The sequence below is a fragment of the Sardina pilchardus genome, chromosome 1 (assembly GCF_963854185.1).
Source record: "Sardina pilchardus chromosome 1, fSarPil1.1, whole genome shotgun sequence".
Taxonomy (NCBI): Eukaryota; Metazoa; Chordata; class Actinopteri; order Clupeiformes; family Clupeidae; genus Sardina; species Sardina pilchardus.
Genome location: NC_084994.1, coordinates 51,214,716 through 51,228,926, shown reverse-complemented (window position 1 = coordinate 51,228,926; position 14,211 = coordinate 51,214,716). Strand labels below are relative to the sequence as shown.

General features: G+C 38.3%; 2 protein-coding genes across 3 annotated transcripts in view; one reads left to right on the top strand and one right to left on the bottom strand.

Annotated features, from left to right (window-relative positions):
* Window positions 1-8,025: 8,025 nt before the first annotated feature.
* Window positions 8,026-10,461, bottom strand: LOC134080282 (myelin and lymphocyte protein-like). Its single transcript, XM_062536625.1, has 5 exons — window positions 10,311-10,461; window positions 9,517-9,684; window positions 8,640-8,780; window positions 8,464-8,541; window positions 8,026-8,327 (listed from the first exon to the last, which is right to left on the bottom strand). Exons 1-4 carry the CDS (start codon window positions 10,398-10,400, stop codon window positions 8,467-8,469), a joined length of 474 nt encoding a protein of 157 aa, XP_062392609.1. The 5' UTR covers window positions 10,401-10,461; the 3' UTR covers window positions 8,026-8,327; window positions 8,464-8,466.
* A 2,773-nt stretch (window positions 10,462-13,234) lies between these two features.
* pgap4 (post-GPI attachment to proteins GalNAc transferase 4) overlaps window positions 13,235-14,211 on the top strand; it is a 7,974-nt gene continuing 6,997 nt past the window's right edge. For both annotated transcript variants that reach the window (XM_062549137.1, XM_062549128.1), the window contains exon 1: window positions 13,235-13,541. The gene's annotated coding sequence lies outside the window, so the exon portion shown is untranslated. The remainder of the gene's footprint in view (window positions 13,542-14,211) is intronic.

The window sequence follows — 14,211 nt, the reverse complement described above, 5'->3', positions numbered from 1 at the left end:
AAGGCCAGCTATTTCATGGATCCAGGATATTATGCATCCTGATAAAGTTCCCTTGGCCTTTGGAATTAAAATAGCCCCACATCATCACATACCCTTCACCATAGATAGAGATTGGCATGGTGCTTTTTCCAGTTAGCCTATTAGCCTGTTTGATTTGCATTGAGCTCAATGAGCATCAAACAGGCTAATTGGCTAACTGTAAAAAGCACCATGCCAATCTCTAGCTATGGTGAAGGGTATGTGATGATGTGGGGCTATTTTAATTCCAAAGGCCAAGGGAACTTTATCAGGATGCATAATATCCTGGATCCATGAAATAGCTGGCCTTTAAAAATAAAAACATATAAAAAATCCTCCTGCTCCTATGGGAATTTAACATAGGGGTTGAATACTTATGCAACCTGTATTTAAGGAAGAACATTTATCTATTTACGATACATTCTTCAATCACAAAGAAAATTAGTGTCCTTAGCGGTTTGATTTTTACTCATTTTTTGAATTAAGGCATTATAATCAATTCTCAAAAGATGATTTTATATTCCTCTTTTTAGTCAACTTTAGCATGGGTGTGAATACTTACTATACCCACTGTAAATTATATAGGCTGTAAAGATTATGTAAAAGCATGACATATTATCTTAATGGACCAAAACGTTTATGCAACAGATTTTGAAGCAGATTACATTCTTCAGTGTAAGAGAGGTCAAAGATGCATAATCTAAGATCATTCAAATGCTGCATAATCTTTCCAAAAGTAATGAAAGTCTCGTAGAACCCATCTCCGAAATCTCTGAACATTTCTGAACTAAAACAATTCTAGAACTTTCTTAACCCTCATGTTGTCCTAAAATCTTACGACGTTCGTTGTCCTTGGGGTCAATTTGACCCCAGCTACAAAAAACTCTCAAAAATGATTAAAATTTTTTTTTTTACCCAATTTGTTTTTGTGGTAGGTACTTAACAAGAGTGTAATAACCACTATCAAAAGCCCTACAAAACAATCCCACCCCCCCACACCCCTTTATGAACCCTGGAACCCTGACTGGCAATATGGCCAATCCAGTGTCAACAGCCCAAAGGCTGACTTTTTGGACTTTTTCAGACCTGCCAAAATAACTTATATGTAATATGTACTTGTATATGAAATAATGATAATAGCTACATGTTCTCATACTATTACAATAATAATATCCATAATTTGTCAAATATTCATTTTCATCATGTTTCATAAAAATGGGGTCAAATTGACCCCAATACCACCAACTATTTTTTTTACAGGACATTGGAAACATATTTTTGTGCAAATTTCATGTTTACTCTGTTGTACCCTTCAAATAAGGAAAAGTCATGAAACTTGAAGCAAAACAAAAAAAGTGAACCATATATTTTATGATGTTAAACACTGCTTGGGGTCAAATTGACCCCAAGGACAACATAAGGGTTAAACAATGAAAGTATGTGGTTTATCACCTTTCACGAACTAAGGACTAAATGATGAGACAGGACAGAATAAAGTTACAGTAAGTACTGATGGGCCATAATTTGACAGGCCAACTGCTACACTTATAGTATTGGTAACATTTCAAACCTGAGGCCTTATTTAAAAGGTGGGTAAAGTGTAAAGTGCAAAGTATGTCAATAAGCAATGTTGTCATGTAAGAATTGTGTGTGTGTGTGTGTGTGTGTGTGTGTGTGTGTGTGTGTGTGTGTGTGTGTGTGTGTGTGTGTGTGTGTGTGTGTGTGTGTGAGAGAGAGAGAGAGAGAGAGAGAGAGAGAGAGAGAGATTACATGTTTAATTTCTTTAGTTTGTGATATGGTGTTACCGTGTTTGTTAGGGCTACAAAAATGACCTTCAAATGTCAAGTTCAGCAATGACATATAGAGTCCCCAGAGCTGAAATAATGAATAATGAAAAGCTCATGGAATATTTCCATGTTGGTAGAAGAGAGTTTACATTACTACAACAAAAGGTATACAATGCTCAATGAGTATAGAGAGAATGAGCGAATACATTTTCGAACACGTACACACTCACTCCCCCTTCACACATACAGAGCACTCACACTTTGTAGCATGCTCCCCAAAAGCATTATTGCCTCACCCATCACGAAATGATGAACACTTTTCTAGTTTCTAAAGTAGGTGCAAGCGCTCTTGCACGTCATATGTCTGAGAGAGTCTCAAATCTCAATATGTTATTTTGTAATTCTCAATGTAGTCACTACTCTCATAAAGAAGAAAAATAAGTAACAATGACTAAAAAAGATACATGGATGTCTCACAAATCTAATGAGAATCAGGCATTTGAGGCCTGAGACATTGTTGATTGTATATAAATATAGACTCACTGTGGAGGCAAGGACGGTATCACTTTTAAAAGAGTAATTGCTGAGAAGAGCAGAGTACACTGATGAAATAAAGATGACAAATTGATATGTTACACCGGAAAGCACCTGAGAGCACCACACAGTACATTGTACTATATACTGTACATTACAATAACAGCACCTGTACAGCCTGAACATTTAGACCACTACACAGCGATAGAGTTCAATTCTTAACTGTTATCGTTAATGGATTCACATATAACAGACACATGTACACCATTCATTTTCATATAGTGAATGTTAGTCATGTCCACGGCACACACATGGAACATTATCATTTGCCATTATCCCATCAATGCTATGGTTGGTTGCTTCATCATACAATGATAATTAGTTTACTGATTACTGATTAGTACTGATTTGTTTAGTACAGTAGTAGGCCTTTACACTGTGACATGAATATATTCATATTATACGGTGTGATAGGGGCCAAATGGCATTTCCATTTTTCTCAGTTGTCCCATGGAAATTAGCATTGGCATACTTATGAATTACTGGATTACCAAGCAACCATTTTTTTTTTTTTAGACAAGAAGCCTTATTCATCAAACTGTCTCCTGCTATTTATTGAGTAATAATACAACTGAAGTGAATGTATACATTACATAGCTGACACATATCTGTCTGACTTAGTTGACATGGCCTTAAGCATTTCCAACGCCTGATTGCTGAAGACAAATGACATGCGCATATTCATCTGTGGACCCTCTAGCCTACCTGCAGTTTTATTGCAAGCATATTAATAAAGTACGAATTTCTCCATGTTCTCATTTTGTTAAAATTGTGTGGAAAGGATGGGATAAAAGAAAGCAGAAAGGAGAAACCACTCACCTCTGTAGTCCCTGTGGAGTAGAGATCCACTGGCTAAGGGAGAGAAGAGTACACGATAACCTCTCTAAATTTAACAGAAACACACATTGTTTCTGAAGTGCAAGGCCTTGGTGAGTGTATCTAAACATGGACAGCATAGCTGGGCTGCTGCTTATCGTCTTGCATTCTCTTGACTCCGCTTCCTTACATGGCGTGCTAGAGGAGGCTGTCACTTGCTGCCTTACACCTAAAGGCCCTCCCTATCTGGTACCCCCTCCTGTCACCATGGCCACGTGAAAGATAAAGCACCAGTGATACTCCTTTGGCCTTTACCTTTCCCCCCTCTCGTCTGCATTCTCTCAAGAGCGGGACAAGTGTCCCCAGCCCCCCCTCCAACCACTATTTCTCGGTGACTGTCCACATTTTCCAAGGTCCCTGCCATCTCCTGAGATAATGGGCTTATTTTGCAAAGCTCACTTCAGCACATCAGATTCTTTTTGCTTTTTTGTTTGTGTAAAATAAAAACGACCTGTTCTTTCTCGATTGTTGTTGTCTGTTATGTCAATTGTGACCAGATTACCTTCCAATCAATTATTTCTAACTACTGTATTAAACCAACAGAGGACCAACAGAGAACTTGTTCTTGAACCGGTTCCGTTCTTTGAACATTGGTGCTATCTAGTGAATCAGCCTGCATTTCCACCAATTTTGAATAGAACCAAGTAGCCTGTGTCATCAACAGAGGGTGTTGCACGCAAAATCAAAGAGTGACACGCCCATTCTAGTTCAGGGGGGTTCCAAAGAGATCTGGAGAAACCGCATAAACCTCTATTTGGTTATATCTTCAAATAATCTTATATGGAACATGTATAAAGGAACGATCTGAACACATCTGCCATTCCCAGTAGCCATTGCACTATACTGTGATTCAGGTTATGTGAGAAAAGCTACATCACCAATTTTGCCATTGCTCATTCACATTTTGACCAAAACTCTCACTTTGACCAAACAGTCTCCCTGAAAATGAAATCAATTGTAATTTCCGGTGACCTCACAAACCTTTAGCATGACATTTCATGCGATCTTTTGCTGATGTTTTCATCTAAGTCAGTTGTAAAGTTGTTGTTTCTAAGCAACCTTTTCAAGCATGCATGTTTTCTCTAATTTAATCTCTTTTCTTGTCCCCAAGAAATTGAATTACACTGTTTGAAACAGGAATAAAATGCACAATTCTTTGTCTGATTTTTAATAATGTTACGATAACACTGTTTTCATCATTAAAAGCAATATAAGACAACTATTACTGTTTATGACACTGCAAGTTATTGGGAGGCAAGAATGTGATGTATTATGGGGTAACACAGTGAGAAAATGTTCTTTGTATCAAGCATAACTGACCACCGTTGTTGTGTGGTGGCAATGCACTGCATGGTCTCCAGAATGTTGAGGCCAGAAGCTGAAGCTCTCCAACTGCTATTGGTGGGAATGACAGTGATTGTGGCGGGGGATAATATAGAGACTACTTCTGTTATCTCAACCTGTCATGTTTGTAGAGGGTGACTGTGAGCAGTACAGTGTGGAACAATGTAATGTTCTGAGGTCTTGGAATGAAGGGAGCTAACAGGAGGGACAAGCATCATCAGATACTCAATCATCAGCCTTGTACTTTAATTGCTGTGTGCAACTTTCCAGTTATATTTTATTAGTTTTATACTTTAAACTATATTAAATTCTGATTAGTAGTGTGCACCTTTCAACTCTAATGGCCATATTATATTGCATTCTGTTTACTTAGAAAACAACAAAATTGGGGAGTTATAATTATCAGGAAACTATACAGACTGTGTAATGAATGAGTCTGTAAATAAAGATAGGCCCTCGTCCTGTTACAGCCTATTAATGCTATGGTGAATACAGCTTTAGATATCGAAAACTACCATTCCCGTGTCTTCAATGATGTAGCTATACTTTGTTCAGATAATATGAGAAGTTGGTTACGGGGGCAGTGATGTCCCTGTCCCTCTACTATGCAAACTAAACAGACAGTATTAGATATTCCTTGTGGCCTTTGTGGAAAGGAATTAAAATAAGGGAGGGAATTGAGGAGGGAACTGAAATAAGATGGCAATACATTAGCAGCCAAATCGTCTCAGAGTGGCAGGGAATATTACTAAAAACTTACCTCATATGATGAGAACCCATTTCTTTTTAAAATATGTTTGTCTTCTAAATAGACGCGTAGGCCTACAATCCCCAAGACACATTGTGATTCGATCACTCAAACTTTCTGTGGAGGTCAACGGCATATTTGACCATATATCTTTTGTTGTGTAAATGGTAATGCATTCCAATGCATCCCAGACTGGCAGTTCTAATGACAGATGTTGGCAATAACGGAATCTAAACACAAGTGGTCAGCAACATCTCTTGGATATACATTATATTGGCAAAAGTATTTGCTCACATATGAAATTCAGTCACATCTCATTCTTAATCCATAGGGTTTAATATGCCAGTCCACCCTTTGCAGCTACCACAGCTTCAACTCTTCTGGGAAGGCTTTCCACAAGGTTTAGGAGTATGTTCATTTCGACCATTCTTTCATATGTGCATTTGTGAGGTCACAGAGTTTGTTGTGGATGAACTTGACTGGCCTGTTAATCGTCCTGACCTCAACACAATATGAATTACAATGGAAACTGAGAGCCAGTCTCCTCGTCTAACATCAGTGTGACCTCACAAATGCGCTTCTGAAAGAATGGTCAAAAATTCCCATAAAAACGCCTCACATGTCCTGGCAGCTCCATCAACTAGTACCAACAAAACACCTGTCATGTCAACAGAAGAGACGACTTCAACCAATAGTACCAACAAAACACCTGTCATGTCAACAGAAGAGACGACTTCAACCAATAGTACCAACAAAACACCTGTCATGTCAACAGAAGAGACGACTTCAACCAATAGTACCAACAAAACACCTGTCATGTCAACAGAAGAGACGACTTCAAGATGCAGGCCTACAAGGCTGAGGAAAACTCACATCTGAGACTGGCCAACAAAAAGAAAAAATTAAATAAATTGTATACCTCAGTGGTTCTCAAACTGTGGTACGGAGACTCTCTGTTGTGTTAGGCTACTCTTGGAGACTCCCATTCATGTGGAGGGTATGTGCTGTGCATATAAGTGTCTTACATCTAAGCATTTTAACTTGGCAGCCATGTAACATCTCAAGATTTCAGTCAAGATAAGATTCCTATCTACTTGTCAAACTTCAGATCTAGCCATACAACAGACTTTATGTCTGGTCAGAATGGCCTGATCAGTAAACGCAAACAAAGTATTGATTATGCCTATCAACACTGCCATTAACACATGCTGTTTTCTTAAAACATGGCAGGACATCCAGTAATTTGTCTTAATAATTAATGATTGGCAATCATCTAAATAATTGATAACAAGTAGGCTAATAAATAACAGTTGATCTCAACCATTAATAACTGATAGCCGGACGAAATCAACTGCTAAAAAACACAAATATAATCATCTTCCCTGTTCAGTGTTACCTCGCCTTTTCATTTTTCCAGAGCTAATGTGCACCTCCTACTTTATGCCTAACTGTAGCCTAGCCCAACACTCAAGTGAAGAAAATGAGCCATGTACATGTACTGTATAGGAGAATTAAAGTAGGCCTATGCTGAAGACCTGCCTTATAGTGCCCCCTGCTGGTGTAGAAAGACTAACCTTGTGTTCATGAGAGATTCTAAATTCTAAATGTTTTGGTTGGACATAGCCTATGGCCCAAATGAGTTCATTCACGCATGTATGGGCCAAATGGCGTTTGGCGTCAAACTCATACTATCACAAGCAGTTGTTGACTGTGATGACGACAAAATGGCGTGCCAAATAGCCATATCAAAATAAAAAGCCTCTCTCTAAATTCCTTTCAACAATATGCAGTTTATAATAGCCTAGATCAGCAGAAAAGATAGGCCTACGAGTGCATGCGATTGAATGCATCAGATCAGAATGCCTGGGCTGTGGCCACTGATATGAGATTAGACTAATTCTCAACTGTTCTGCGGTGGGAATTAGGCCACACAAAGGAAAACTTGATCAAAAGATATAGGCCTACAAATTGTTGACGAGTAGTAAGCCTACAGGCTATATTGTAACCTAATAAACAAAAGCTCTCTATTAGGCTGTGTCTTCTCACTTTATTGCCAATAGTGAAGTATCCTCATTCTGTAGCCTAAATGGTATGACTGCTGCAGGCTACATCTCACGATGGTGCATGGGGACGCGCTGGAATGTAGCCTATGTGGTGCGTTCATGAGCAACCGGGAAGGTTAGGGGGGGAACTTCCCAGTTCAGGTGTGACACATGCACCCCCTAAACTCTAGAATCCTCCCACTTCCGAGCGAGAGACAGCGGTTGGAGTGTGGGGTGGGTCACCTGCCCACACAGTTTGAGAGACACATGTTCATGATTTTAACAAACCTATGTTGGTCATTCAGATTTAAGACACCTCTTTCTGTGACATGACAAACTCAAATATAAAATTTTGGTCTATAGCGATTTTCAAAGCAAGTTTGGCCAGTTCACCCAGTCTGCTTTGACAGACGTCATGTTTTCAACTGGTCTGACCTGACCTGCCCATTGGTTAGTAGACCAGATCTGAACTCTCGCCAGATGAATAAAGTGCATTGAAGTAATAGCCTAGGCTCCTATGCCTACTCAATGCACACAGTGAATCAGACTTACTGCATGACAACACACTGAAAATGTACCACATTAGGCCTATACATCAATCAAGACCTGCTCTGTGTGGATTTCAAATAGATTTTTATTTTATTTTATCCACATGAAGAGGCAAATTTAGATAACACACAATGTTTTGGCATTCATCTAAAATGTTATTTCAAAAAAACTTACTTAAATATTAATTTGTCTGTTTTTACAAAAATAAGGTTATAATGTGTTTCACATAAAACGTACAGTAGGATATACAGCACGAGGCATGCTGCTGAATAAAGGAAGTGATTTTATACAAAATTTGTACAATGTAGATCTAAACAATTTTCATCTCAGTGTTATGACATCCTACAGACGTTCCTACCAGGACAACACCTAGAATGAAAAGAAGATGAAGGGTTATGAATGGTATGAAATGTTGTACTGACACCTCTAACTAACACCCACAGACACTCTTAATCTCCCTGCTTTGACTTATTGTATACCATCATTTTAAATAAAACACACTTACTCTCTAGAAGGTCTTCCATCTAATGGCTGAGAAAATGGCATGGACGAAATAGAGTAGTGTGGCAATGTAGGCAAAAACCTATGAGGGAAAGACAACATTGTGAACTCAATCCAGAACAGGGAAAATACATAGAATCTCTTCTATTTGGATATGTTTGTTTGTTTGTTAAGTCTTACAGAAGATGAGATGTTCATTTTGTAGTATTGTTCCTGCGTGGTATTTCTTGCAACAATGTCTCCCATGTCGATGGTCACTTTAGCCAAAGGGACAGCAGCACTGAGGTAGAGGACCGTTGCCACGAAGTGATAGAACACGTCCTTTACCAAGAAGCAAAGGTGAGACAGCAAAACATTTACTCCAGAGTAGACTAAAAGAAAAAACGCTCCACATTTGAACACAGCACATCAAATGTTTAAGATAACTAGCTTAAAGCTAATATTTCTCTTACAAATACAAACAACATTTTTGTTTTGCTGTGCATGTGAACTGTTACACAGCTCATAGGCTAGTGAATAACCTGGATGGTATTCCAGAAAGGAGGAAGGAGTAAAAAAAACTCTCTGATCTCCGGATTCATTTTCCCTGAGATGGTAAACTTATTTTGATATTTTGGTTGTATGCATCTGATCTGGATTATTTCACTATGAGTTCAGCACTTGCCCAACTAAACGCCATCGTCAATCAAGTTCAGAAAATGATGAGTCACCACGAAAACAGAAAATAAATCTACTTGCAAGTTACTGTGCTATAACGGACTCATAGTTTGAGAAGTTTCTTACAGGAACAGAAAGCCCAGAGTTGCTCTCATCTCAGGGTTAATAAATTCAGATTTTTTTTTAACCAAACCTGTTTCCTGGAATACACCCTTGTCTAATGATAGGTGTGTTCACTCCTTCAGTTGACCACATACTGTCAAACTGGACAAATGAATAGGCCTATCAGTAAAATATACATTATCTTACTTTAAAATGAAGGTCGTACAATATCTTGTAAATCAAATGTTGTAGAAAGATGTACACTTCATGGTGATATAGTGTATGAATGTCATTTTACCGCTGCTGCCCACCCACGGCTGCTGTGATGTGTTCCACAGATGAAGACGAACATCCAGATGAGGGTCATGCAGAAACAGAAAACTGAAACTGTCATGACCCATGCCTGAGGATTATGAGGCTCAATCAACGTGGATGCCACCAGAGTCCAGACCAGCCCTCCAAAGATCTGAGAGAGGTTGAAAATATCTTACAGTCACAATGTTGTTTGCAATCATTCTGTAATAAAAAACAATTATCTATAATTCCAAACTACTAAGTCTATTTTTTTTTTTTACTGGACTTGACATGTAGGACTATTGCTTAATCCATGTACGGACCTCGCCCCTATAAGCTATTTTGTCCCTATTGTTGTTTGGTCACAATCATCATGCCAAACTGGGCTAGCTTGTTAGGATGAGAATTAAACTAGGGGTGAGTCAATGGGAGTTGTCCATCACCCACCTGAAATCCGTTTTATTAACTGAGCTGGATTGTTCAAATCTAGCTACAAAGTGCTGCAACATAAAAAGCACCCTGTTTCTTCACAATAAATTGTGCCATAAATAAAAACCAATATGAATTCTCAAATTAACCCATTAGTAAATTATGGAAGGCTTTGACATGTGTGTGTCTGTACGTAGGCTATTTCATGGAAAAACTCACTATTCAGTCTTTCAAATATTTACATACAGTTAATACGTTTTTCGGCGTACTACTGCATACTCATACATGGCTTGAATAATCTAGTTCATAAACACAATGGCAAAATGTTTTGTTTAACACTCATGTCTGAAAGAATAAAGACAAACTTACAATCTCTAGCACATAAAACATGTCTGGTATTGATGTGAATATGGCCATCCCAGTGGGCAAACGCTGACGGTAACCAGTGTCCATGTCCATGGTTAATGAAGAGAATTTCACAGTGAGTAAGGAACAAAAGTCACCATCCTTTTTAAAGAGCAACAACTTGAAAAACAAGCTTGCCGAGCTCTGCCATCTTCATCTAGGCCTAAGACCCACCCAAACAGCTTTCTCATGGGTGTGAAGCATACCTTGTCCAAGAATGTCTGGGGAGTTTCAGGAACTTACCAGAAATCAGGAACTTATTTCCTTCCATAGATGTTCTCTGAATCAGATCACAAAAATAAATGAACTGAACTAGGGCTGTGTGATATGACCAAAATGTCACAACACAACACACTTTCTGTCACGACTCTGGGCTTGGACTTACTTTTAGTTTTGAAGTCCTAGATAGATAACAGTTATGAAGATTAGGCTACCCCTGGCAAATACTGATTTAATGTTTATTTTCACTTTATCAATATGTTTGTTCTGACTAAAAATAACATGCCACATGCTAAAAGGTTGCAAAACATTGGTAAAAACATGAAATGATGAGAAAAAGAAGCGTTTTCATCTTTTTTCTCTTTTTTCTAGAGAATTCTAGACTGCATCTTTTTTAGCAGCAATCCTGGTCGCAGGATTCTTTGCCATTATTTAAAAAGGGGTGAATCATTTTGGACACAGTATTTTTATAGAAATATTTCAAAACATGAACATGCATATTTATTCCATTTTGGCATGTGGCAGTGTTTTTTTCAGAACAAACATTTAGTCAGAACAAACAAACAAACAAACAGTGGACATGTAGTCCACCTGTCGCTCATTGTTGCTCAACATCTAGGCCTACGTTTGAGAATGGCCCTGTCAGATATCTGTCATGGTTCACATGAGGGAACGTTCCCTAAAGGTTGCAAAGTTTTAGGAACGTTCAGTAGGCTAGCCCAGTGGTTTTCAAAGTGGGGGCCGCCAGGGGGCGCTAGGGGGGCCGCAGCAAGTTGGATGAAAATATATTGTACAAGCAAAAAGCAAAAAAAAAAAAAATCATAAAATATTTCAATTATTGTATCTATTGATATGAAATACCATTATAATAATGTGTTGTATACCTTTTAGGGTTGTAACGATTACAGTGTAAAGGTAAACCATGATAAAAATGTTGACGTTAACATTTACCGTGTTCATTTCAAACCCTATAATTATTATCGCGGTTGATAACCACGGTCTGGAAACCGTGTGTTAAATTGCGTCCAGCGTCATCTGAGCCTGCTTTTGATATAGGCCTGTCAGGCTACTATGAAGCAAAATTGGTACCCTACTGATTCTGTTGTCTAATTTGATGGATTTAACCACGATTCGGATTTAGGCTACACCTTTTAAAAGGCGGAACATTTTCACCGCAAACGTGCACTGTGGCTGTCATATATATACTCGGTGTCTTTTTATATGTACATTCATATTAAATCCATTCTACTAATGTTATCAGGAGAATACCGTAACGTTTTATTTTGAGCACTGGTTGTCACTCATTGGATACATAAAACAGATACCAAACTCAAAGTCATGATAGAAGCACCCAGCCAATTAAACATGACCAAGGAAAAAGTGACAGACAACACACAATACCATGCTACTCCTAAATCATAGATTTTAACATTGCAAGACACTTATCTTTCCTATGACACCAGAAATATTTTCTTTACCTGGTTCGTTTTTGAACATTCATTTTATGTAATGAAAACAGATATATCCTTGAACTATGCGTGACTACTTTCCAAAAACCGAATGAAACCTAATTACGTTCACGTACTTTTTAAAGTGACAGGCACTCAATTAGACCTACACACCACCCCTGTGATATCATTAAAGACAAGTGCAATCAATGTGAAGTACTCAAATTACTGAATATTTTTAGCTATAAGTAATTATGCAGATCTCAAAATACTATAATGTTAACAAAATATATAAAGTTTATGAATTCAAAATATGAAATAGAAACCATGACAAGCCATTTTCTGTGTGTGTGGAGGGTCGAACAGAGACTGCTGTGCATGATCTGTATCCCGCTTAAGGCAATAAGGTTTTGCCTATATATTTTTGTAATGTAATAAACACTGTCACACTTTTTAAAAAACTATTTCAGCTTGTGTATGCCTATCAGTGCTTTTTAAACATATGAACACATATTTGTTTAAAATACCGTTAAACGTGTAAAACCATTGCATCCCTAAATAGTGCAAAACATATAATAATAATATAAATAATATAAAATAAATAGATTTTCACCTATATAGGCCTATTTTATTAACTTATTTCTACATTTGCCGTATCGTTGATGGGTTCAATACGACATCATGCAAAAGGGGGGCCTTGGCCACAATCTAGTGGTAGGCCTATTTGGGGGGCCTTGTCATGGGAAAGTTTGGGAACCCCTGGGCTAGCCAAAAACGTTCCAAACATTAAGAAAACTTTGCATGGGAACATAGGACAACCAAAACCTAATGTTCCCAAAACATTCTGGGAATCATACATTGTTCACTGGGCAAATCTACATCCAAATCGTTTTCTCTGCCCCTTCTTATCCAGTTGACTCCTACATTTGTGGCATTGCCTACTTGCATGCAGAATACAGAAAGATAGATGAAGAAATTGAGTCACGCCCTGTGCTTGGCCTTAGACCATTCTATCCGCAGAAATATAATAAGTTCGCTGTTTTTTCTTGTTGGTAGTAGGCCTAGGTAGGTAGGTTCAGCCTCATTTTCTGTTAAATGTAAATAATATTTACCTTTAGGCCATTCCTCGTATAATGGTCGTTCTCACTTGGTCGTAGTATTACGGTTTATTTGAGATTACCGTAATACGCGCGCTGCTGTTAGCCACCGCCTACACCAGAAGTTATGGAGATCACACATTTCAGTCATGGTTTAGCAGGAAGATGGGCATTTTCTTTAACTGCGTTCCTACGTCGAAGGTCGTGCTAGTTCAAGACCAAACGTGCTTTAACACTACAGTGTCGGCAGCGCTAAGAGACAGCTTAGTTAACTTTAAACTTTGTCGATTGTTGACGGAAGGCATGATATGTCAAGAGTTATGCTCAGTTCGATAAAGTGCTAACAGGGCTAACTTACATCTGAAGACATTAGACTTAGCCTAACGTGCAACCAGGACACTATTTGCCAGATGATACGGAATCAGAGATCGGTAAGTTCACATCGCCTGTGGTAACCTAGATGATATCTTAAACTTAATCCGCATGTTTGTAAATTAAGCTAACTAACTTAACCTATGCATTAGCTCGTAAGCTTTCAAACACGTTAGAACAGCATGTTTCAGCACGTTAGTAAGGCAACTTCATGAGGAAAGGTGGCTACAGTGATATGGGCAAATGTAATTAGACACCCTTGTAAATAACCGCCGTCACGTCATCCGGCACAAGCTTCCTTGGTCGTTTTTATCAGAAGGATTACGGTTCCCCATTGACTCCCATTGATTCTGACTGACCATTTCGAAGGAAAACGTCAATTATGTGCTCAAACAAACGCCGCTGACATATGACAGTAATCATTTCACTTTGATAATAACCTACATATTTGTCCGACATAATACAGCAAGAATTGCGAAATTTTATCGACGCAACGTGGAGAAACTTAAGGGAGAACAAAAACATTCCACCCGTGACGCATGTTCAATGTAATTCCCCATTGACCCTCGGTCACGAAAAATGGCAGCCGTTATTTCTTCAATGTCAGAGTAATGACATTCAAAATGGTACCTTAAGAATACACCACCATTCATAAAGTAACGAAGTATGAAAAAAAAAAAACAATTTATCACATGGATCACCCAAACGACTTTAAGCAGATTGTCAAGA

Bases quoted from the DNA above. Each gene is read 5' to 3' on its own strand.
- LOC134080282 (XM_062536625.1), bottom strand. From the start codon at position 10,400: ATGGACATGGACACTGGTTACCGTCAGCGTTTGCCCACTGGGATGGCC. The intron at 9,685-10,310 runs GTAAGTTTGTCT...AACCTCTCTCAG, and splicing joins TGTTTTATGTGCTAGAGATT to ATCTTTGGAGGGCTGGTCTG. The intron at 8,781-9,516 runs GTAAAATGACAT...TTCTTGGTAAAG, and splicing joins GCCGTGGGTGGGCAGCAGCG to GACGTGTTCTATCACTTCGT.